Consider the following 24,240-nt stretch of genomic DNA (forward strand, 5'->3'; position numbering starts at 1 on the left):
TTTTATTTAAATGGTATTAGTTTTGGCAACCATTCAGTTTAAGGGCTCACACAAATTGCACCTGATTATCTAAAATCTCAGGATTTTAGATAATCAGGCAATAATCTTGAGGCCTTTAATCATTAAAGTGGGTTTTAAGACAAGATACGATGTTCATCATTCTTGAGACGACTGTTTCAAGAATGACGAATTCAATGAACAATCCCCATACATTTTTCACCTGAAAAAGCATGTACAGAGTAATCATGTCGCAGTGCTATTTCACATACCTCAAAAGTCATGGATTGACTCTAAAACATACAGTCTACAGTTGTTGTCTTTTCAGGAGCATTGTGCTGAGGTGTAGACCTGTTCCCCGGAATAGTCCTGACCTTGTGGGCCTTCTCCTGCTGTGTCCGGGCTGCCTGGGGAGCTTCCTGATGAGCTGCTGCTGGGTGAACCAGCACCTCCCCTGTCCATTTTCCCCCCGTCTCTCCTGAGACATGTTGGAGGAGGACGAGGAGGAGGAGGAGGAGAACAGCTCCGGAGGAAAGCCTCCTCATCAGACGATGATGATGAATATGATGCTGTTGATGATGAAGAGGAGCTCTCCTCGGGCTCAGAGCCAGATTCCAGTTCCTGGGGGAAACATGTGTGCGTGCGTGTGTGTGTGTGTGTGTGTGTGTGTGTGTGTGTGTGTGTGTGTGTGTGTGTGTGTGTGTGTGTGTGTGTGTGTGTGTGTGTGTGTGTGTGTGTGTGTGTGTGTGTGTGTGTGTGTGTGTGAACATGTGTTTTATACATAAATCTCATGGTTCCAATTTCCATTCAAACACAACTACAGATTTTCTGGAGGGGAAAGTTTTGCTGGAAAGTATAATCCACAACGTATCATTGTGTTCCTGAAAATTGAATGTATCGATTCAATTTACTTGAATATGCATTGCCTCCTGAATAGCATTTGGTGGTCCTCCTTCATAGACTAAACAAACACTACTTTAAACCAATAACTACAGCGTCACGCTATCCCAGAGGAGGGATATTGCTATACAGCACAGCCCAGATGGAGAGATAAAAAGAGTCCACTTTTTAATATCGCTGAGCCAACACCTAGAGCAGCACGAAAAAATATCAGCAAGAAACAAAAATGATCACCTCAGTAGCAGAATATGTCAGTAATGTCTGTCATATTTCAGTGTCAGCAAATGGTAGAGCAATCAGGGCCAATGGTACCTATCGAAACAGCCACGTTGGAAATTACAGAGGGGAAAGAAGCTAACGGACGTGTACTGGTGTTAAACCTTAATGGTATAATATTAACATTATGAGGCCAAGAAACAGCCAATGACATTATGTAGCATTATAACGTCCTTGACTGAATATATGAAGTGCATATATGGATGTACATATAGGCTGATAGCATTCAATTGGCCGTTTGCATGTGTGAGTGTGTGTGCGTGTGGAAGGCAGGGGACAGGTTGGCTGAACCAGCATCCCTCGACTGGGTAGGGTTATACATCTTGCTTAAGGACTTGACAGAATCCGCCAAGGGGAATCAAACCCAGAACCTTTTTTTAGCGGTGGGATAGCATCTCTTCTCGCATGGCTCTCCCCAACCATAGATATCATAACTTTACATCCAAGAAATCATTATGTTTTCGGGAAAAAGTATAGGTCGCCTGAAATGTGGCAGGGTGTTCTAAAAGGTTACTGTGACGGGCGCTAAAAACAATATGGCGGCGTCCTCATCGTCACCCATGCGATGTGTTCAGAAATAAGAGACAAGAGACACATCCCCTTTCAGATAAAGTCAAGTCAGAGACAACAGAACGAAACACGAAAACGTGTCCCACTCAAAAAGCATGTTTATATTAAATCTTTTGACGTTTTTATAATAACTGCCGCGTACGCAACCAGGTGTTTGTATAAATAATCTAAGACAGCCTTGAGAAGCAATGAAAGAGCAGTCATTATGGAAAGAGGGAAATACCTGCCTCTTCTGTACCCCATCACAATTACTTGCATTTAAGCTGTCAAGTGTGTCGCTTTACATTCTTTTGGGGGTGAAAGACGACGCTTGCAGAAACACTAAAAGTATTTCATCACGACGTCGGCCCTGTTTTCTCCCCTTTTTTTCCCTCGCTGAGCCAACACGTCTCTGCGGCGCTGCGATATGTTTGTTAGTGAAAAGGCGCGAGAGAGTGTGCGACCTATTAGCAAGGCATTATCGCATTTATCACGAGTCAAGTCGGATGCCATCCCGGGCTCCACCGCGTGAAACATTACCACAGCCCGCGCGGCTCATTCATTACCCGCCATCTGTCTCTGTCATATCCGCAGCCAACGCGCCACGCTATTTCTGTCTCTGTCACTCGCTCATGCATACGCTGACAGACTCTCGCACTCCCTTCGCTGTCTCCTCTTCCTCCTTCCTCTTCTCTTTTTGTCTTTCCTTTTTTCCGAACCCCCCCTCCCCCACCCCCCTCTTCTCGACATCACTCATGTCTGCCTTTGATGATAGCCGTGTAAGGCATGGTGGTAATTATCATGTGTGATATTAGGCCTTGATCCCTCTCTCTCTCTATAATCCTTGCTCACTCTACTGTCCTCTCTGCCCTAATGAATCATGTCTACCTGCGGTAACAGCTGTGTAAGTCATGATGATAATGACCATGTATGATTAGAGAAAAGAAGCACCAGTACTCTCTCTCGCGCTCTCTCTCTCTCTAGCTCCCAGGCACACACACACACACACACACACACACACACACACACACACACACACACACACACACACACACACACACACACACACACACACACACACACACACACACACACACACACAGACTCACATTCTGGTGTGCTCTTTGTCCCCCCCACTTTCAATTAATTTCTTGTACAACTCATTTAAGTGACACAATCACCCAAACATTTTGTTGTCCTCACTGATGTATGGAAAACCTCCCAAACAAATTAAACATGACTTAAAAGGCGATTGAGGCTAGATCAATTTCATAAATTCATTATAGAAAAGTATTGCCTCTCCTTCTTCTAATGTATCGCCTATTGACATATAAAGACAGCGTCTAATATGCCATCATCTACGTCTAATGAATACCAATGTCCATTTGTATAATGGACTCTAGTCCCTTCCACATTGACACCATGGGTTATTCATGTATGTGTGTGTATTTATGGCATGTCCTTTAAGATGCCAACATTATGTGTGGTTGAGTGACTTTTTTCCGCTACACAACAAATCTGCTTAACCTCTGCTGCTCAATAAAAATGAATGGCCACCCTGCTGTCGTTCTTATATATTGCTGATTGACCTGGTCCGCGAAACGCTCGGCGCGAGATTCCCAGCAGGAAGTCACTGCTAATGATCGGTTCTAGGGCTCTACAGGGGCTGAAGCTGATTTTAACGAAAACTCAACCACACGTACAAAACCCTGCATTTTGGTACGTTCTGACGACAATGCACACCTGGAAGTCGTGTGTGAGCTCCGGACAGAACAGGCTGTACTGGGCCAGCTGTTCTCTGGGGCGGTCGGGCTCAGGGCGACTTCTAAGGGTGTTCAGATCGGTCTCCAGGTCATCATCCTGGAGTCACACAGACACACACAATCACGCATGTGAGCAAACGCAAACAAAACACACCGTAAATGACTAGTATGGTCTCAAAGATCAGCGAGGGCTGAGTCTCTCTTTTGTTATGTTTTCATAGTAGCGCATTATTACAATCAGACACAAAAAAGCGAGGATGTCTTTGTACTGCTCACAGGAATATATATATGTATTTATAGATGGATAGCCATTGACTGAAAGATGCTTAGACAGTTATCCCATTTGCTGTTATGTGCTTTTAGATGGAAGAAAGACACTAAACATAAGTGTCTGGCAGAGATGTCTGCAATCATAGACTTTGATGATTTGATTGTATAAATGTTGTTTCTTTCACACACTGAAACGATATAGCTTATTTTGTGATGTAGACAATTAGATACCAACAATGTGGGCATTTGAATGGTTTACGCACACATGCGCGTGCATACACGCACGCACACGCACGCACGCACACACACACACAGTCTACTCTCCTCTGATCCAACACAGCTCCTGCAAACCCCCTCCTTCCTCATGCTCTTCCTCAATCGCACTGGCAAAGTCACTCCCCAATCTCTTCGTTTCCCTCTCTTGCTCCTTTCCTTCCTTTCAGGCCTTTCATCATCTCAAATCCAACACTTTTCTCCGTCCTCTCTTCTTCCCAAACCTCCCTCAGATCCCTCAGCCCTTCTGTCCTCCCTGGGTTTGAGCTCTGCTTTGACCTCATCCAAACCTCGTCCCGGCACTCACTCTCACTTACCTACTCTGTATTCTCTCTCTCTCTCTCTCTCTCTCTCTCATCTACCCCCTCTTCTTTTTCCCCCATTTACATTCTCCTCCTACTCCTCTCTCCTTCCTTCCTGCGGCTCATTATCTCCACCACCTCATTGCAGATTAATGGCAGGGATGGCTGGGGAGGGAGGAGTGGCTGGGTGGGACAGTAGGGTGGTGCGGGAAGTCATCCCTGCTCGCCGTGTGAGACCCATCCTCAACACCTCCAGATAATGACGCATTGTTGCAGCACCAGATACCTTAGATTTCACAGACAGCGTCGCCCATTGCCTATCATCATCCACAAGTGCTAAATCCGACCTCTGTTTTCCCATTCACTAACCCATTCACAACCTCCACTCACCGCACTTCAACCACATAGCCACACAGCCCACATCAAACTGGATAGCGGTTTGGCAAATTAAATATATTGTCACAAAGGAACGCAACATAAGACACGCTCAGTAGGTCACTCACAAAGTCCTTGTTCTCACTCTCTTGGCTCCCATCTTCATCATCTTCATCCTCGCTCTCCTCTTCGCCGCTCACAGCTAGACACAGAGAGTGATGCATGTTACATGTGTGTGTGCTCGAGTGTGGGCCTGCGTGTGTGTGTGTGTGTGTGTGTGTGTGTGTGTGTGTGTGCGTGCGTGTGTGCGCGTATGTGTGTTTCATTCAAGTGAAGGTTTAGTTAACCCTGATTTTACCCTTCTTTCCCTAACTCTTCTGTTCAGTTCATTTCGGTCTTTCCTTCTTTCACTTTCTTTTGAGTTTTTGTTCTCCCTTCCCAATTGCCTTTCCTTTATTCCCTCTTCTCCACAATCCTTCATTCTCTCTTGCTGACCCTCCCCCCTTTCAGCCAAGCTGTAAAGTCCTGGGCCGGTAATCACAGACACTTTTATTGGCTGTGCGTTACAAAGTGAAGGTCAAGTCGAAAGCTGTAGTGTTTCAGTGTGGGCACTTTATTGTACAGTTTGCAGTTTTAACCTGAAAAACATGTAGGCAGGGTCATAAGGCAAAAACTGAAAATAAGAACAACAATTAAAATCAAGCTACATTACAAGGAGCAATACAAAATAAACCTTTAATCGAATCAGTATTTCTATGAATGTTTAATGAATGTGTTTTTGTTAATCTGAATATTTTATATTAAGTTATACAGTGTAGATAGACAGCAAATTGGCCAAGTCTCCTAATTTCTCCTCACTATGATGGCAGCATATTTAACTTTATTCCATAGGATGTCACACACCCTACAGTGTCTAATTTGTATCACCATGGGGGATAATGCCTGAGATTACATTAATGTCTAATTGTTTCATTCATCTTTTCTCAAAATATCTTCATCGTCCAATCAACATACTTACAAATGTGGCAAATTTGGCTTCCCGGAGCAATTGTCTTCCAGATAAATGTATGGATTCAGAACGATAGCATTGCTTCTGCACTTCACTTCACGCATAGTTTGGATGCTGGAGACCCATTTGGGGTTTACTATTCAGATACCAATATCTTAATATCTGGCACTGTGCCCGCTGAAGGCAATTTACTATGAGTGTTGGTGAAGACATATTTCATTAAGGATATCCAAGGATATGCCAGGAATATAACAGGACTGCTACCAATACAACTATTACAAACACCACTACTATAACTACTATTTCATCAAAAAGCCTATAAAGGTCTGTGAAGAAAACTGCCCAAGAGGACCACAAGTGTAGGTTACCAGATAATCCTTGCTCTCTAAAACTAGAACTCTAGCACGATTCCAGAAAAGGCTGGAATTGTGTTTTCGATTTTAAAACCCAAAGGAGCCTTCCAACCTCTGCTTAGAGATGCGTGAGTATACCAGACAGCAGACGCAGCAGCGTTCCTCAATGGGTCACCGCGCACCCTTGAACCTCATCTCATCTGATCTGTCAACACCGAGAGAGATCACTGCCCTGCATCTCTGAACACTGGCTTTGATCCAGAGCGCCTTTGCATTTCATTACATACACAGTGACACAGAGGAAAAAGGGGCTCGGAAGTGCGGCTGTGTCTACACGCGGCTGGGAGAGGCTTGTGTATTGCGGCATTAGGGTTAAGGTCTACGGCAAAGTTATTTCCGGTTCCTATGAGTGTATGTGTGCCGGTTAACGGTCCCAGGAGCCAGAATGATAAGAACATTGATAAGGAGAACGAAAAGACAGAAGCAAGGAGAATCAAGAAGGGAGGTTTTTTTTAAGAAGAATTGAATGAAGCTACATGAGAAACCTGTAAGGGGAAATGGATATCCCTTCAACACAAGTCCCTACCCCTCTGTCGAGCGGCTTTTATCCATCTGACGGAAACGGATGTTGCTCCCTCCAAAGCATACCCGGAAGTCTCCCCTCTCTCTCTCTCTTTTTCTCTCCCCGCCTCTCTCTCTCTCTCTCTCTCTCTCTCTCTCTCTCTCTCTCTCTCTCTCTCTCTCTCTCTCTCTCTCTCTCTCTCTCTCTCTCTCTCTCTCTCTCTCTCTCTCTCTCTCTCTCTCTCTCTCTCTCTCTCTCTCTCTCGCCTTCCCCCTCTCTCTCTCGCCTTCCCCCTCTCTCTCTCTCCATCTCTCTCTCTCTCTCTCTCCCCCCCTCCCTCCCTCTCTCCCTCTCTCTTAAGGTTGTTATTGTTATTTACCTGTGCTGCCCGATGCGGTAGCGGGGGTCTCTCCCCCGGGTAAGGGGAAGGAGTAGGCGGAGTGATCGGACCTCAGAGGAAGGGGTGTTTTAGGTTGGCAGCTCCTCATCAGCTGAACCGAGGGCTCCACCAGAGCCTGCGTTCCTTGAGAGAACAGACAGGCCTGTAAAGCAACACACAAAAACAGAACACATAAACTGCATGCAAACAACAATTCGATAGCTCGATTTCAAACTGCACTCCTACTCGTGACACCAGGGCCGTCGACCACGAAAAAACGAAATCCTGTTTTCTATGACTTCCATTATGTGGCTTTGGCTGTGAAACATCGCTGTGATTCTGGTGTCTGTTGAGAATCTAAAAATAATCGGAAGCATTCTGTCATTTGTTGCCTAGACAGCCCAGATATATATTTATTATATATTTAAATCCATGCTGTGGGATACATGTTGCAGCAGTATTTTGGCAGTAAATATGCCAAGATAAAAGCATTGGAAATGCTGTAAAAACATTGTTTTTTTATTCATCACATGTGTGCATCCGACACAAGAACCCAGATCATAATGACGCAGCTGAAAAACACAGTAGGCCTACTTTTAAATTGAAGGTCAGCCGGTATTTCGGCCAAAATGAAATTGTGTCGTGGAAGTCATCTTAGGGAACTATTTTCTTCCCTAAGATGTATCCCCATTGTTTTCTGGTCTCATTTGAGCAACTTACTACCGGAAACACTGGAAACAGACCAAAAGTTGGCATGAAACAACCGTGAGCCCCTATTTTGATTCCAACATGATATTGGCTTCCACCGCAGCATTCTCTGTGTCAAAAAAATAAAATAAACGCAGTGGAAAGAGAAAAGCCCACATAAGACAAGACGCGCCAAGGAAGGACGGCCCGGGCACAGCCAGAAAGAGAACAACCTGTGTGGTTTGGAACAGGAGGCGGATCCCCCCGTGGGCCAGCACGGCCTCCCTGCCGGCGGCGCTGTGGGCGACCTGGTGGAGGCATCGCAGCAGAGCGAGGCGGATCCCGATGGCCGCGTGTCCCACGTCCCCGCTGTGCCAGTCCTGGTAGAGAGTCAGCAGGCCAGACACGTAGCCCTTCGACACCGCCGCACGCACGTTCGCCTCTGAGGAGGGGAGGGCAGAGAGAGTGTGACGGGGGAGGGAGATGCCGGTTAGCTTTGCCGTCTCGCGTCGTGCGGGACGATTGGGTTCGAAGGACTGTTGTAACGACGGTGGGCGGAGAGCATTGCGGGCATTCACATGCGATGTTGACGTTTTTAATGACGGAAATTTGTGATTCCCGGTGGCGGACAGGTTTTTTTGGGGACTCAAATAAGAACCGATAATACGTAAAAGACAATGGTTAAATACCCATAAGTGACATCACTTCCTGCTGAAATGACGATATTTTGAGCAAGTCTGAGACTTTTGCCAGTGCGGTATTCTATGCTCCAGAGTTTGTGGTGCCCTGCAGTTTGCAGTTTTTGCTTAGTTGCTCGTTATGTTGTTTGCCTTAAGGACCCAGTGGAGAGCCTAACTGCACTTTTGACTGAACTTTTTAATTTGACGCTTAATCCCTGACCCCAAATAAATGCTGTTGAGGATGTAAACATTTAGTCTATACATTGTAAACAGGCCTGACCAGCTCAGCCACAGGGCTCCAAAGAGCTCTTAAGAAGGATCCAGCAACTATTGCAATAGGTTGATGATTTTATTGGTGCAGTACAGGCCCACGTTATCGTCTATAAATGGAACTGTAATTCAACCTGAATAATTAAGAAGACATTCCTGCATAAATGTAGCATAAAGTTGTGGTGAGTGTTACGTTTGAATATATATTAACATAGGCACGTATGCACATTTGTACATGTATACACACACACACACACACACGCACGCACACACGCACATATTTATAATATAATCTTTGATCAATTCCAATCAGTACTGAAAAACCCAATCCTTCTGGATTGATTATAAATTGATCTAAATGACACATACAAAGTACAAACTAAACTAATATAACTAAATATAGAACTCACTTATCTTACGCCTAGTGCTTCTGTTCTCATTATTTCTTCTGTTTTCTTGTGACCTTTCAAATATTTATTGGCCTGACAGTTTCTCCAGTGTTTCTGAAGCGCGTTTAGGTTCAATCTAACGTGGAAGAGCCCCACAGGCTCAGGGTACCTCGGTGCTGCTGCATGTGGGTGGAGTGAATACCAAAGGGACTATGCATTATCTTTACAAGCAGCCATGCGTCTGCAGCGGCCCGTGAGACTGTGTGCTCGTCAGATCCAGCAGTGTCCATACTATGGTAAGAAAACACAGTCGCAGCTCAGGAGTTATCAATCAGCAAAAATATAACGACTTGATCTATCTGGTAGAATAATATTCTGTACTAACTTGCAATACTTAACTAGCTATAGCTATTTCATAATAAAAGCATAATTTGTTTGCAGACTGGAACTGAAATCAAGCGATAGATTATTTTATGTGGATTATGAAGAAAAATATGATGATACAACTGATGAATGATAAAATAATCAATGAAATGTTAAAAAGAATGATGTTATAAGTTATACATGAAAAATCTGAAAATGCGCAAAACCCGAAAAGAATGTGTCCTGAATAGGAATCCACTGAAATCCAAAGAAATTCCAATAGAAATGCACGCACTGAACCTTTATCAGTTAAGCCCATGTATTTGGTGCAAGTGCTTCAACTAACTTTTAAATTCTAACAAAATGTTTTGACTCACAAAAAGTATCATCTGGGAACCGCATTTTAAATTGCAAATTATTGTGGTTGGGTGGGTGGCTGTGTGTGTGTGTGTGTGTGTGTGTGTGTGTGTGTGTGTGTGTCAGTGTGTGTGTGGTGTGTGTGTGTGTGTGTCTGTGTGTGTGTTTAATGCATTTTCCAAGACAATGTAGCGGCATGCAGTTCAGTTTTGATGCTGAGTGGAAATTTGCTGGCATAATGAAGTGAAATGGGCAGCAAAACGCAGTCAAAAAGCCACAGGAGACTTGATTTCAAAACACCATGCTGTTATTCTGTGTCACCATGAGGAATGTTTTCATGAGGATTTTCAATGCCTGAAGGCATAATTAATAAAAATGTTGGGGCTGTAAACACACACACACATATACACACACACACTCACACACTCAGACTTACACACACGCATGAATGCATGCACACACACGGATCAAAGCATCCGCTGAGGAGAGCCAACTGCTGATTCATTGTGTTAATGTGTGTCCACAGACGCACATCTACGTTCATGTTCAAAAGATAAATGACATGCAGTTATGTGTCGTCCCTGTGCGTAGGTGCGCGGACATGAGTACTCAGTGAGTGTTGTGGCAACGTAAAACCGCATTATAAACCTTGAATGAAGCAATACAGAGAAAAAATAGAGAAATGTCTCACTTATATGGCCCGCAGTTGTGTGATTTACTCCCTAACCTGGATGTTTCACTCACATGGGATTCAAAATTTTCTTCGCTATAGGTATTCATGTTATTTTATATGTTGTTCACATGGTCAAAAGGTAGGTTAGTCCTATTTGGTCATATACACTCATTGAGTGTCTGTCCTTTCTTAGAATGAAAGCAAATAAACGGTTACTGTGTGTCAGTTAGCTGATCACAATTGGCAAATGACGAGTCCTATCAGTCCATATCTGGAGTTGGAAATGTTATTCAGGTAAATTACCTGTCAAAAGTTTTCAGATATCTTAGCTATTTGTGTTCTCTCTGCCTTCCTTTTCATATTTTATCTCACAGATCTGCCTGTCAACGTCAATCATAATAATGATCATATATTTCTCGATCTGACATTGGCTTTTATTGGGTAGTGTCTCAGGCTTCAAGACAAACATCGAATAACCAAACAAAGTTTTGATGGCAGTAATGTAATGATCCTCTACATGCCAAGTGAAATCTGTGCTTCTCCTATGAATTCCAATATGACTCAATCCTGCCTTATTTTTAGATGTGCCATATTAGAACTGTTCTTCTGCTTGGCCAGAACTACATGGGAAGGCAAGAGAGTGAATGAGCTTTAATTGATTTTCAGTTGACATCGAATGGTATGAGACAGTGCTAAGAACAATAAAAAACTGAACTAAACAAAAAACTCACAGCCTGGATTAAACTTTAGAAAGATGAAAAGACATGCAGGCATGGATAGCTTTCTCTTCAAACCAAAGTCTCTGAAGCCATCCCAGTTGTTAAGTGCAGGCCAATACTGTCACATGTACACCCATATTTCTTTCACACTGACATCTACCATCCAATAGAAAAGTGTCCACCGTGAAACACATCGAATTGCCGGGTTGTCTGTTTCTGTCAACATGACAGGATAGGGTAATTCAAACATAACCGTCATTCACTGTAGTGCTCCCAGCGGCTGTGAGACTTAGCTTTTTCCTGCTAGCTGTGCTCAGTGATCAGGAACGATAAGCTAGTGTTCTCTACAGTATAATCAAAAGAACATGGGTTTTTTTTCTACACCTGCTGTCCTCCCAGTGGGTAAGGATTATAAAACTAAACTTATCTCAGCCCGGTTTTCTCTTCCCCTTTTCTTGTCATTTGAGATTTTCTTGGTGGACATATTTGTGCAAAGCTATAAAAAAAAAGAGACAGACTTATGCCTGAAATAATAAATACATGAAAATATGGATGTAAAATTAAAAATATACCCTTATACAACAGCAGTTCTTGGGATCGCTGCTGGAATAGTTGTCTCTTTAGTCTCAGCGAGGAACTACTATGCTAAACTGCAAGGATTGCTGGCCGCAAAATGGTCAAAGATTGTACACTTTTCTAATTAATCGGATTAGTTATTTTAAGTTTCCTCCCTGTTTTGCAGCCCCACCGGAATTTCAACCTGCAGGGGGCGATAAACATGTTGCCCTAAGAGCCCTGTCTTCATCGTCTACCAGGCTCGGAAACGTCAGTGAGATCCACTCAGATACACGGAACCATCTGAATGTCCATCCATACACCACTGCCGCAAGGCGTCTACAGCAGGCATTCAAATATCAAGGTAAAAGCATGGAAAATGTCAGCGCTATACGCTGTAGCTTAAAATAAGTAGAACATATGAATAATAATGGTAGCATGAATAGAAACACGACCATAAGGTAAATTAGTGTTTGCATGTCTGATTCCTGATTCGAGCGCCTGTGCTTTTAAACCTGGCCTGCCAACGTCCATCTGGAAAGGATTTTGACACCTCGGCTCCAACTGCAGGCAAGAGAAAACGAATGGGTTCACTGTTTCTAGTTGAGTTCAAGATTTCAAGATTTTTTTAAAAAACTACTTTTTCCAAGTCGGGGTCTTTAACCGCTGGTGAACCTGCGATGTGTGGAGTGGAGGTGAGTTGACCCGCTTTGTGGGCTTGTACAACATCAACACGCATTCAAAGACGGGCCCCTCGGGTGAAATAATAACACATTTGACGGTTGACAGTTTGCAGCCCTATCGGTTAATAGCGGTGTAATTACCCCCTTTATGTTGTTTACCAACATCGTATTAGTGGATCAAAGAGAAAAAGTGAGACCTGCTCATTTCTGATGTTCTCGTTTAGGAGTGAACACAGCCCTTGATGTGCTGAGCAAATTGGCACTTTGACATCGAGTCGAGCACAATACTGCATAAATCATAGAGGCCTCAGAGGTCTATGAAACCCCTAGCGCCGCATGCAGAACCCCTCCATCCCTCACTCCCCCCCCCCGCCCACCTTAGAGGCAACCCTGCAGACAATCCCCTCACCTGTATATAAAATGAAGAAAGACTTCGAAGAAAGCACAGGCTAAAAGAAAGGCATAAAGAACGCCTTATTTCCTGAGACCCCAACTAGCATATCTGTAAGTCTCTCTTTTGTAGAGTTTCTATTAGTAGTGGCACAGAGTTTTTTTAAGGCAGCTGTATGCGCCAGTCTTCCCTGCCCCGGCCCCAGTTGTTAGACTGGAGCATGAATTGTTAATATTTAGCTGTCAGTTGCACCAGCTTATTGACCACTGTTTGAAATGCAACAGAAACTCTCTTGAAAAGTCTGACCTTGTCTGAGCCCTGAGCCAATTTGTGTGGCCAGAAGGCTGGGATAAATATATATGTGTGTATATATATATATATATATATATATATATATATACACACAGTATATACGTATATACATATATATACACTTCTAAACATACTGGTGATGGAGTGATGCAGAAGTGTGTAAGCGTTGTTCACAGGTGTCCACATGTGTGTGTGTGTATGCATGTTTGCTGAAGTTGAGTTGGTCTACTGGCTGTTTGGCAACAGGCAGCTCTGTACGGCGTGACAGAGCTTGGGCGTGGGATGGGGGCGGGGGATGTGGGGGTGGAGGTTTTTGGCTTGGAGGAAGGTAACGCGAGGAGACCTCGGCTTCCGAGTCGCCGACACACAGAGCGCTGTTTGTATGCCGTGTCGCAGCTGAGATTCAAAGGGAATAAATTACGGCGTCACCGCAGGAAAGAGCATGTTTAAAGATGCTGGAGAGATGGGATGGGGGGGGGGGGGGGAGAGAGAGACGGTGGGGAGGGTGGAGGAGGGGAGGGGTGGGAAGAGACGTGTGAGGGGGGAGGGGTGGGGTGGAGGAGAGAAGCAGTAGGGAGTGGAGGGGGAGGGAATGTGAAGGCGAGAGGGGAAAATGAGGAGAGGAGGAGTATGAGGAGGGGATGGGGAGAGGAGAGGAGGGGAAGCTTGCTTGGGGCGGAGGGGGTTAGGAGAGGAGAGCAGGTGAGGCGTGCTTGGGGGAGGGGAGGGGTGAGGAGAGGAGAGGAGAGGAGAGGAGAGGAGGGACAGGGGGGTTAAGGGTGGTACGATTGTGTGGGCAGGGCAGGCAGAAGAATATGCAGGTAGGTGACACAGAGATGAGCTGGAAAGAGAGAGAGAAGGAAGGGACAAAATGGGAGAAAAGGGAGATATTTTGTGCCTTTGGCGAAGTCAACGTACATTAAGCCGGTTTAAAGAAAGATAAAATTTAAACCTTGTCGTTAAAAAAAGGGTTTTTTTGCCAGTGCTTGTGTGTTTGTGTGTGTGTTTGAGAATGAGAGAGAGAAAGAGAGAGAAGGAGGGAGATTGTGAGAGAGAGAGCGAGAGAGACGTCTGTGTGTCTGTTCGTGCTCATCAATCTGAGGGTAAAACGAAACAGGCACATGCATGCAAACAGACCCACACAGATGTGTGTGTACGTGTGTGCGGTGAATCACAACTTTTGTCTCCCATAAGTTTCTATGCACCTCATTGCACAGCTGGGATTTTTGAAATGCTGCAACACTGACCCCATAAGGCTGAACTATATTATTGCCAAAAAGGCAGTGCTCTTACATAACTCGAACAACTAGCCAAAAAACTGACATCTAATGCACAGAGAAAGGAGATTGGCCAAAGTAAGTACAGGAAACAAAATAGGGGGGTTATACACTTAGGCAATCCTTATTTTCCATTGCCATTAATCCACATTTTTGACTGCCAGGATACACCCAATTTTGCATGTAGCCTTGTTCTATTAAAACATTTTTACTCATGTTCATCTTCTGAGGTTGATATTTTCTTAATTTGACCAGTATAGTATATAGTGTGTATACCGAAGTAACATCAAAGTATTGTACTCATTATGCAACCGACACGATGTGTGTTCCTGATAATTACAGGATCTTGGGAAATGGGTACAGCTTGTACAGCTTCGCAAGACCTGCAGTTTCAGATTATAGCATTGCAAATAATCATGATAAAACCTGTTTCTGTGGGTGCTGGCAGTGCACTGAGCAGACACCTGCAAGAGAGGCATGCGTTGCGCGAGAGAAAATATCCGACAATCTTTCATTTACTGAAACTGTCAGGCTTGGAGATTTAATTCGCTCCACTCAGGGAGGCTGTGTCAATATAAAAAGAGGTTCATACCCGGTGTTTATCTATATTTTTTTACTGGAGTGAATTCACAGCCAAATTAACATATTTGCCATGCAGGGTCGCAGTAAGCCAAGTTCTAGAGGAAGACCATCCCTGCCTCCAACAACCTCCCTCCATATTCTTTGCTCATAAATTACAGAGAAACCAAAGCACTCTGTTGCGATGTGGTATCATGCTTGATTCTATGAAACTGCATTATACGTAGACACACGCACACACACACACTGTGCATACTGCATACTGTATACTGTACCCACACACATACATAAAACATAATGTGGTCCACTTCACATAGCTTGCGCGTCTGTGGAAAAGATTTGACTGTCTTCCTCTATTACTGTCTCCATTATGTCTAGTATCATGGCTTCTGCAGCATCCTGATCTGTGCTAGCTGCACCCTGAGCAATAAACAAGACACAATGAACCATAACCAGGTGTCACGAGTGGGCCCCCAAGGACCACGACTAAATAACCGGCCGGCACACCAGTCGTGTTTTCCGCTTGTGGCTGTGGTGGAATTTTGAACCGACCTTAAAAGAGAAAAATCAATATGTACCTTGTTTGTGACTGTAAGAGCCTTGATCCCGGTCACCCTGCTAATGTGTTATTCACCAGTTACACATCAGGTCATGTGGTCCCCACTCCCCCCATGGCAATGCTCGGCCTTCCCCCCGGTTCTCTCTCTCTTGCTCTCTTTCTCCCTCTATGGCCTAACGTATCTCTCCCTCGCTCCCCAGTTCTCCTGCTCTTGCTCCCTCTCCCCTTTATTGGGCCATGCACCTGCTGTATCCCTCCATCTCTCTGTCACTCTCTTCCTTCATTCCTTCACTTTCATCCTCTCACTCTCTCTTTTCACCTCTAACCGCACCCTCTCAAGAGTTTTTCTATGAATGTATAATCTGTATAATTACTCTGAGGTTTAATTACCTTGATACTTTAGGTGTCACTCTCTAATGCGAATTGATTTCCAGATCTAAACTAACATAGTTAGTAATATATTATCATTAATACATGTCTAGAATATCTGTCTGTTCATCTATAATCCATGTGTAGGGGTTTGAATGAAATGTGTGTTGAAAGGAGTGTTTCATGTGAAACGCAAATGATGACCTCCCAGAGCTAATTATGTCCACCAGTGGAATAACTCAGCATGATGTTGCTGTTTGGGATTAGATAAGAAAAAGAAAATGATTCTAAAAAATGATTCATTGTCAAATTGCCTTTTTCTTGTGTGTGTGTGTGTGTGTGTGTGTGTGTGTGTGTGTGTGTGTGTGTGTGTGTGTGAGAGTGTGTGTGTGTGTGTGTCACTGCCTCATAGCTTAATGTTGCCCAATTATAAACAGTGTTCTGCTGAGGAAGGTGCTTGATTAGAGCAGAGTCCGGCACTCCATCTCTATTAGGGGCCAGAGAGCATCATCTGTGCGGGTGAATAATGAGGGTCAACTTACTGGTGCACAGCAGAGCAGCCAAGGCATCAATCGCTGCCCTGCAACAGAGGAGACCAAGAGGAAGGAGAAGAAGAAGAAAAAGAAAAAGAGGAAGGCAGGGAGGGATGAGTCATAAATACAATGCGACATCGGAAAACAAAGCTGGTTTATATATGGCTTCCTGCAAACATGCTCTCCATGAGTTGGGGTGGGGTCTGGGACACTCGTCGCACACATACGAACGCTTAGAAACGCACTTATCTCAATGAAAAGCCTTCTTCAAATCACAATAAATGCTTAGTTTCCAGCAATGATTCACTGTCTATTTTCCAATTGTGCACACATGACAATATATCACACACTCATGCGCATGCTTAATGCAAGGTAGTTTTAACAGTAAGTACTGTATGTGTATCCACACACACAGACATAGACACACACAGAATTATGTGAATTAGAGTATATACCAATAAATATAAACCAATCACTCCTTTGTCCTGCTGCGTATTAAATAAAATAAATTTGCTGGCAACAGTAATGACAATTTGGTCATGTTTAGGCCTCTGCAACTGCATTTCATTGTGTGTGTGTGTGTGTGTGTGTGTGTGTGTGTGTGTGTGTGTGTGTGTGTGTGTGTGTGTGTATGTGTGTGTGTGTGTGTGTATGTGTGTCAGTGTCAGTGTCAGAGTCAGTGTGTGTTTGCAGGCATACCGCATTAATCACAAGTGTCACTGTTTAAACAAGTCGCCATACATTTACTTTTGTGCAGATATGATATGATGAAATGCCGAGCAAGAGACACACATGAATCAAAATGCAGGGAGAATAAAGAGCCTGTCACTGAACTGGGGAATCCCTGTCTCCTGAAATGGAGCCTGGGGACAATCCCTTACGAGCGGATAACAAACCCACTCTCCATCACAGGTTCAATTGACGATATTTTCTCATTTTAATTTGAAAGAATCTCAGAGTTCCCCTAAAAAATAATAATGTGCTCTCTTCGGTCCAAAATGGCTGACATATAGTTGAATAACCTCAATACAATGCTATAGACCAAAAAAGCCTACAATTATTCAATGAAGCTATTTGTTATAAATTTGCATCCAGAAATGTATGTATGCTTACTTCTGGTATACATCTGTATAACATAGTCATGAGACATGCCTGCACTGGCTTTAACTAAAGTAGTTTAACCAATTGCATTGTCAAATGTAACTCAAAGCAAGGTGATTGAAAGCTAGCTTTGGTTTCAGACAGTTTCAAACATCAAGGCAGAGCTCTGCCTTAGCCACCACGACAAACCCTCCCACCTTTTGGAAAGCTATTGTTGCCTTAAGAAAGACATTCGAAAGATGCCAATCGACTTCAGTTGAAAGGGCTAGGGTTAGGGTCAAACATTTCAAGCATAGATCTAGCTTGCACATATATGTTATATCTATGTCCCATGTTAATGCATGAAGATGCACGACATAATGTGCCACTTGGAACAGGAACAACCTTCCTTCCTTTTGTGATTGAGAACCGGAGGAAATCTATCTCCTGATTGGCCATTGCTCATCAAATGCCACTGAGCATTTGCATAAAGTTCAAATTTGCTCAACCTATTCGCATTGGCAAACAGCCGCGGGCTGCAGTGACAGGCTAAATCACAACTTCTGGTCGCTTGATGAAGCCAAGACGCGGTAGAAACGAAAGATTGGAGGACACTGCGTCTCTGGAGGGCCGCGGGGCGTGCGCGGTTAAGCAGAGTTCAGCCTAACCCAAAACCATCAGCCACTCCGCCGCACTGCAACACAGCTAATTGGAGCGCAGATGCGCTCACATCCATGGACAATTATTCCATTGTCCGTGCATCCAGCCATCTTCATTCCCGCTTCGTCAATCAGGGTGACACTGCAGTCCTGCCTGACAATGTACCACACCAGCTCCCTCTGAAGCTGACGGGGGGGTACGGGGGGGTACGGGAGGGACGGGGGACCCGCTAAGTCTTCAGCTGGGAGAGATATAATCCCTCCACTGGCGTGTTCTGGGCCTAACCCACTTATGTCTCCTCCCGAGTTTGTCGTGTCTGATACACTTCCGAGGGGAGTCAACCCAAGGGGATCCCTGAACAAATGTCGGAGGAACCTGGGCCGGGCTGCTGTCAAGGCTGGAGCAGCAGTGGCTCTACGCTACGGCTTCTCTCCAGGTTCGCTGAGCTCACCAGCCCCAGACAGAGCCCCAGTCATCCCTGCGGAACTATTTTCAGCTATACTTGCATCTGCAATCTCTTTATTTCGGTCAATACCACAGAGGGCTTGTGTCCCCCCCCCCCCCACCACATAAAATGAGTCTATGGGAATTTACAGAGAAACGTCAGGGTGAAAGAATAATATGAGGAGGCCGGTTTTAGAGGCTGCCTGGATGCTTTTATACATGGCTTGTTTTATGAGTTAATTGGAATGCTTTATGGTATAGAAAACAGAAAAAAACTAACACATTTACCAAAGCATGGCATATCGACAATCCCTAGATGGTAACTTATGTTTATGTTTGCAGTAATGTATAATTTTTACTACTACTAGGCTTGACAGATACTCCCACAAGAAAAAGCAGAGGAGCTGGGACAGTACGCCCAGACACAAGAGACAGGGAGGGAAGGCCACACATTAATTCAAATCATTGTCATTAATCATTTTCTTTCTTAGTTATGCGTTAAGTTGTGAGTCAAAGTCTTATGATGTGTGTATATCCGATTTTTTTATTCTTTGCCAGCAGCCATCCAGGGCAACAATTAATTATTTCATCAGATGCGTCAGCCTTTTTTTTTTAACAAACTACTGTTAAACGTATTGATATTTCAACTGTTGATAAAACAGTTGACAAATGACATAGTGTCTAACAAATACACAACAGTCTTAGTCTCCCGGGGGTTAAGACGCTGAGGTATCATTATGGCTCCGTGCGTGCGTGCGTGCGTGCGTGTGTGTGCGTCTTAGTTTAGAATGTGTGTCAGTGCCCAGAGTAGCTAAACAGCCGGAGCAGTAAAGCACACGTTAGCCTGGTTCACCAACCAAAACAGCCCGGAGTGGATTTACCAGTGAGTGAACTTGAGTCTGTAACCAGAAACGGGGTACCCAGAGCAGATATTAGCAGGGTCATACAGGGTCGTGCCTTGTTTAGAGAGTGAAACCTACTCCGTGATCGCCATGAACGTCAAAACAGAACAATTAGTGTTAAAGTTACAACCAAACGATGCCCTTCTGCTAGATCCATTCGTTTTACCTCACACAAGCTAGGGGAGCGCGGGGCAACTCCTTACACAGGGTTGAATTTAACACAGACCTAATGGGGCTACAGCAACGGGATTCCTGTTTAAGCGCCACAGTGTGATATTCCTCCTCATTTGAGCCAGAAGAAAAATGTGTTTTACCTACCGAGTAAAAGGAGGATTACCGTGTTGTCAATGTGCCTCAGCGAATCCAAATGGATATCTTTTAAATCACCATCCGGTTGACTATCATGAGGCCTGGTTTTGACTTGGCATTGCAGCTCGTTGGGATAGCTAGCCAGGCACACAGGCTGCACCTGGCGGGGATAGTTTTAACAAAGGTTTTAACAAACAGCTATAAAACTTTAAATCATAATTGAGGGCTATGCCGCATAATATAAAGCCATGTAAGGGGAAGTAGCAGATTAACATTTCTGTGAGTAGTTTTTCATCTCATCATGAGGACGTGAAATAAATAAAACCAATGTTAATATTAAAACCAAATAAGTCCATAGGATGTTGAGATCTTTAATTACTTGAAAGTTTAATATATTATTAAACCAAATCTCAAACAATTATATTTGGCTAATGTGGTATGAATGCATTTTATCAAATTAATTGAGTTTGCATCAACTATTAAGTCACCAGAGGCTGTGTTACATCTAGCCCTACAAGTGTTATAACTAACCCCGCCTGTGAGGTAAGATGTAACTCTTCACTTTAGTTACTTACTTTTGTAAAGTCTAACTGCCGCTGTATTATGGACTAGTTAAGCCCCTTTGTTTTTTATTATCTAGATTTCACATGTCATAAAGTTCTGTATGGACAGACAAGGCAAGAACAAGTTTCTCCTCCATTTTCTTGTCAACAAGGCAGAGGAGTTCCTCCCCATCTAAAATGCAATCGGTTGCCCTGAAAAGGATTGGTCGGTGCCTAACAGAAAAGTCCCGATGTTTTCAACTAGAGGCGGGCCTTCACTCTTCACCAACACCACATGGTGACTGCCAGGAGACATGTTTATCCAATTAGATCCGAGTCAGCACAGTCCATTACTTTGCTAAATTGCTTGAATTGTTATCAACCTGGGATGGGAGGAGAGAATAAATGCTTTTCTAACAAAAAAAATATTAACAGCTGCTTCAATTCTAAAGGGAATTACAAACTAGCTAGATAGAATATTGTGGATAAGTATATCAGCAAAACGCAGCAGGGTACATATTGTATACATTGTGTATTGCTTTAATAAAGTTGGTTCTCTGTTTTCTTTTATTATTACAATTATTTGAAGGGTCATTTCCGGTTGGCGTCACCCTGGCTATGCCAGCTCATGAAATGTCTAGTCCGGCCTTTCAGAGGATATAAATTATTGCTTCAGCGCCTTGCGGTTTACAAGCCAGCGGGATAGGGACTGACAGGTCGAGGCGTATGAGCGTTGAACGATGACTGAACTGAATACTAGGAACAGATCGTTCAGATCCATCCGGCGTATCCCTGGACCAATGTTCATTTGGTAATTGAACCGCCGTAAGTGAGTGACAAGTCCTACAGCCTCCAAAGAACCAAACTGCGTGGGTCGCTACCTCCTAGGTTTCGCCTGGGCGCATTTAAATAACTGAAATCGTTTCAGCTGCTAATTCCCCACCTTTATCCACCCCTTGACTGGGACCTTGGAATACTTACGGTTCCATGCAGTGTTTATGTCGGCCAGGTTGAACAAAATGAGAAGGGGGGGTTGGTTGGTTGGTATGTCTAGCATTAAGACACGGTGGGGCACTGGATTTTAGGAGCTAAATACCAAAGACTGTGACTCACACAAATTGGGGCATGAAAACCCACCACATTGATTAAACACAGAGGCCCTTGTCATGCCGGCGATAAAATCGACATGACAACTGAGAGAACTTTGTTACCCTTGTCGAACCCAATTTGTCTCTTTATACACCCACCCACCCACCCACCCACCCACACACACACACATATTGTCTCAACCACTCGCTAAGACCATGAAGCCAATCGTGAGACGGGGCTGTGGCCAGTGAGGCCTCCCCACCGCTCCACCGGGTAACGACGGGCCTTATTCAGGCACGTTCCATTCTGAGACATCAACCTTGACATTAAGGGGTTGATCGAGGAGGGGTCGTAGGTCATTCGCAATATGCTTCTACAGGTTTCTGAAGCTTACGTGTGCACATGCGCCCGTCTACACACTCACCATACGCACGTGTGCACACACACACACACATGCACACACATAGTGTAATTATAATGGGCCGCTGAGCATGCCTTTACATTAGCATTAGCCGACATGCAGTACAGTGCATTGCATTACGATGGCCAGAGGCGCGATGAGGCAGAGCACTGAACATGAGCCGTCGAGCATGTAAGGCGCAGGTGAGCGGGGCCAGGCTACGTACTTTATGGGGGTGAAGTGCCTGCTGGTGTGTGGAGGGATGAGGCGGTAGACGGCGTCCAGGCCGCGGTGCTCTCCGAGCAGGTTGGCCGCGGACACTGTGGGAACACGACGAAGCAGAGCAACATGATGAAACGCTCACATGACGTTGGTGTCAAAAGAAAAATAAAACGCATTTGTGTTCTATTTCAATCGCCCACTTGCATATTTTGAGATCCATGGATTCGTATCAACGTACATTTTCCACTAACGGAGATGATTATAATTTTTGGCACGTTACACGTAGTGTGTTTGGGTGCTTGTGTGTGTTTTGTGTGCGTGCGTGCATCCGTGCTTGTGACAGTGTGCATGCATGTGTGTGCATACGTGTGTTGTACAATGTATGTCTAATATCTACAATATGTTCAAATGGTATCTAGGCCACTAAAATGTTCAGTTACAGCGTACAGAGTCTGCACTAGCTCAGTTTCCATGGTAATACCCAATATCAGTTGAGTTACTCTTTCATTGGGGACTATTGCTATTATCACCAGCACTGTGGAGACCAAAGTGATGACACAAGTGTGACACATATTAACGAAGCAGTTAATGTATCTAACTGCTTCCGGCTGAATTAACCTTTACAAGGCTTGAAAAGCTTGCTTAACTATCAATACGGATGACTAGGCTACAGATATTTTCCCACTGAAATTCTAGTTACAGAGAATTACTCATAGTTAATATTGGAACCAAGCCCCCCCCCCCCTCCCCCTCGACGGAGGTCGTTGTGTAGATATTAATAACACAACTAAAGCTATCCGCCGGGTCTCCAGTGGGGTTTTGGATAACATTAAGATACGTGGGGAGGAAAATTTGTTTCAGGCTGGTGACAAAGATCACAGTCGGGAGACACTGAGCCCCCGCTCGTGTAGATAGAGCCCCCTAGCAACAGTTGAGGATACATGCAACGCTGAGGAAATAGAATCTAGTCACCTCCAGTATATTTATATATCTCTTATCACAATTACAGTCTCAAAGGGCATCCGAGGCGCCCAATTTAAATGGAAATTGAACACACGTCCTCACCATCAACCTCAAACAGGCACAGAGAAACTCCCAATAGGAGAGAACCAAAAAAGAAAAAAGGAAGAAACCTCTAAAAGTAGTACTTTTCAAGGAGTTTTATACACTCTGTAGCAAGGCAATACTCCAGATGAAAAGCTAAACGCGCTCCTGATTCTATTAGAGATCACATCAATAGACCTTATTCGCCGAGGGTCAGCCCGGTTAGTTGGGTGGGGAAACCGTCGAGAATCTATGAGAACCATGCACACTCAATGAAATATTTTTCGTATGCTTCTAATTTTTTCGTTTTTCATGGTTTTCCCAACAATTCTAAAAGGTTCCCCCCCCCTCAATTAACCGATATGGCAGCTATAAGGTCTATATAACAATAAGGCAAACGTATAGCTAATCAAAAGCTCATTAGTTCCATGATACAAATGAAAACCATATTCGACGTCTGCAGCACCGTGCTCAAGACATCCTACGGCACCCGAAACACACCAGTGTTTGGATAGCAGCACGAAGGGTGGTGGACTCCACCAGACTAGACAAACTGATCAGAAGGGCCGCTTCTGTTCTGGGGGTGGCACTGGACCCCCTGCTAGCCGTCACAGACTGGAAGGAAACCGTCCAGACTCTCCATCCTAGACAATGACTCCCACTCGCTCCACAGAGCGCTGTCTGAACAGAGTACGCTCAGCAACAGACTCTTGGCAGTTAGGAGTTCCACCGAGAGCCACAGGAAATGCACAATACCTGCTGCCATGTCACTCTTCCGTTCCTCTCACTACCGGAAAGGGAGGGAGTCGTTCTGATCAGTGGAACTCCTCAGGGATCAATAAAGTCATCTGAATCTGTATCTATATAAGGGTTAGTCGATTTCATTTGAGCCATATGATTTATTGTCCTTTATGGTTAAAATACTGCATCAATTCACATCTACCGCATAAAGAAACATCTTGTACAAACCGTAGAAAATGGTACTTCAGATAGCTTTCAAGTCAATCAACAAATGGCAAAACAAAACAGATTTCTCAATTCATCAAGAATTGGTTCTGTGTATGTCAGTTTATCAACACAAATTTCACTATTTCTATTAAGTCGGACAGTCTGCACAGAGATGGGGGGGGGGAGGGTGGAGGAG

At 44.2% G+C, this 24,240-nt stretch overlaps 1 protein-coding gene across 1 annotated transcript in view; it reads right to left on the reverse strand.

Moving 5' to 3' along the window:
* Nucleotides 1–24,240, reverse strand: part of agbl1 (AGBL carboxypeptidase 1) — a gene marked incomplete at both ends in the record, with an annotated part of 93,980 nt that overhangs the window by 52,075 nt on the left and 17,665 nt on the right. The window contains 7 exons of the mRNA XM_079742892.1: nt 372–618; nt 3,466–3,582; nt 4,834–4,907; nt 7,009–7,171; nt 7,929–8,137; nt 16,414–16,451; nt 22,057–22,150. Coding sequence (XP_079599018.1) covers nt 372–618; nt 3,466–3,582; nt 4,834–4,907; nt 7,009–7,171; nt 7,929–8,137; nt 16,414–16,451; nt 22,057–22,150 — 942 coding nt within the window. The remainder of the gene's footprint in view (nt 1–371; nt 619–3,465; nt 3,583–4,833; nt 4,908–7,008; nt 7,172–7,928; nt 8,138–16,413; nt 16,452–22,056; nt 22,151–24,240) is intronic.

The sequence above is a fragment of the Pollachius pollachius genome (assembly GCF_949987615.1).
Source record: "Pollachius pollachius genome assembly, chromosome: 9".
In the NCBI taxonomy this organism is placed as follows: domain Eukaryota; kingdom Metazoa; phylum Chordata; class Actinopteri; order Gadiformes; family Gadidae; genus Pollachius; species Pollachius pollachius.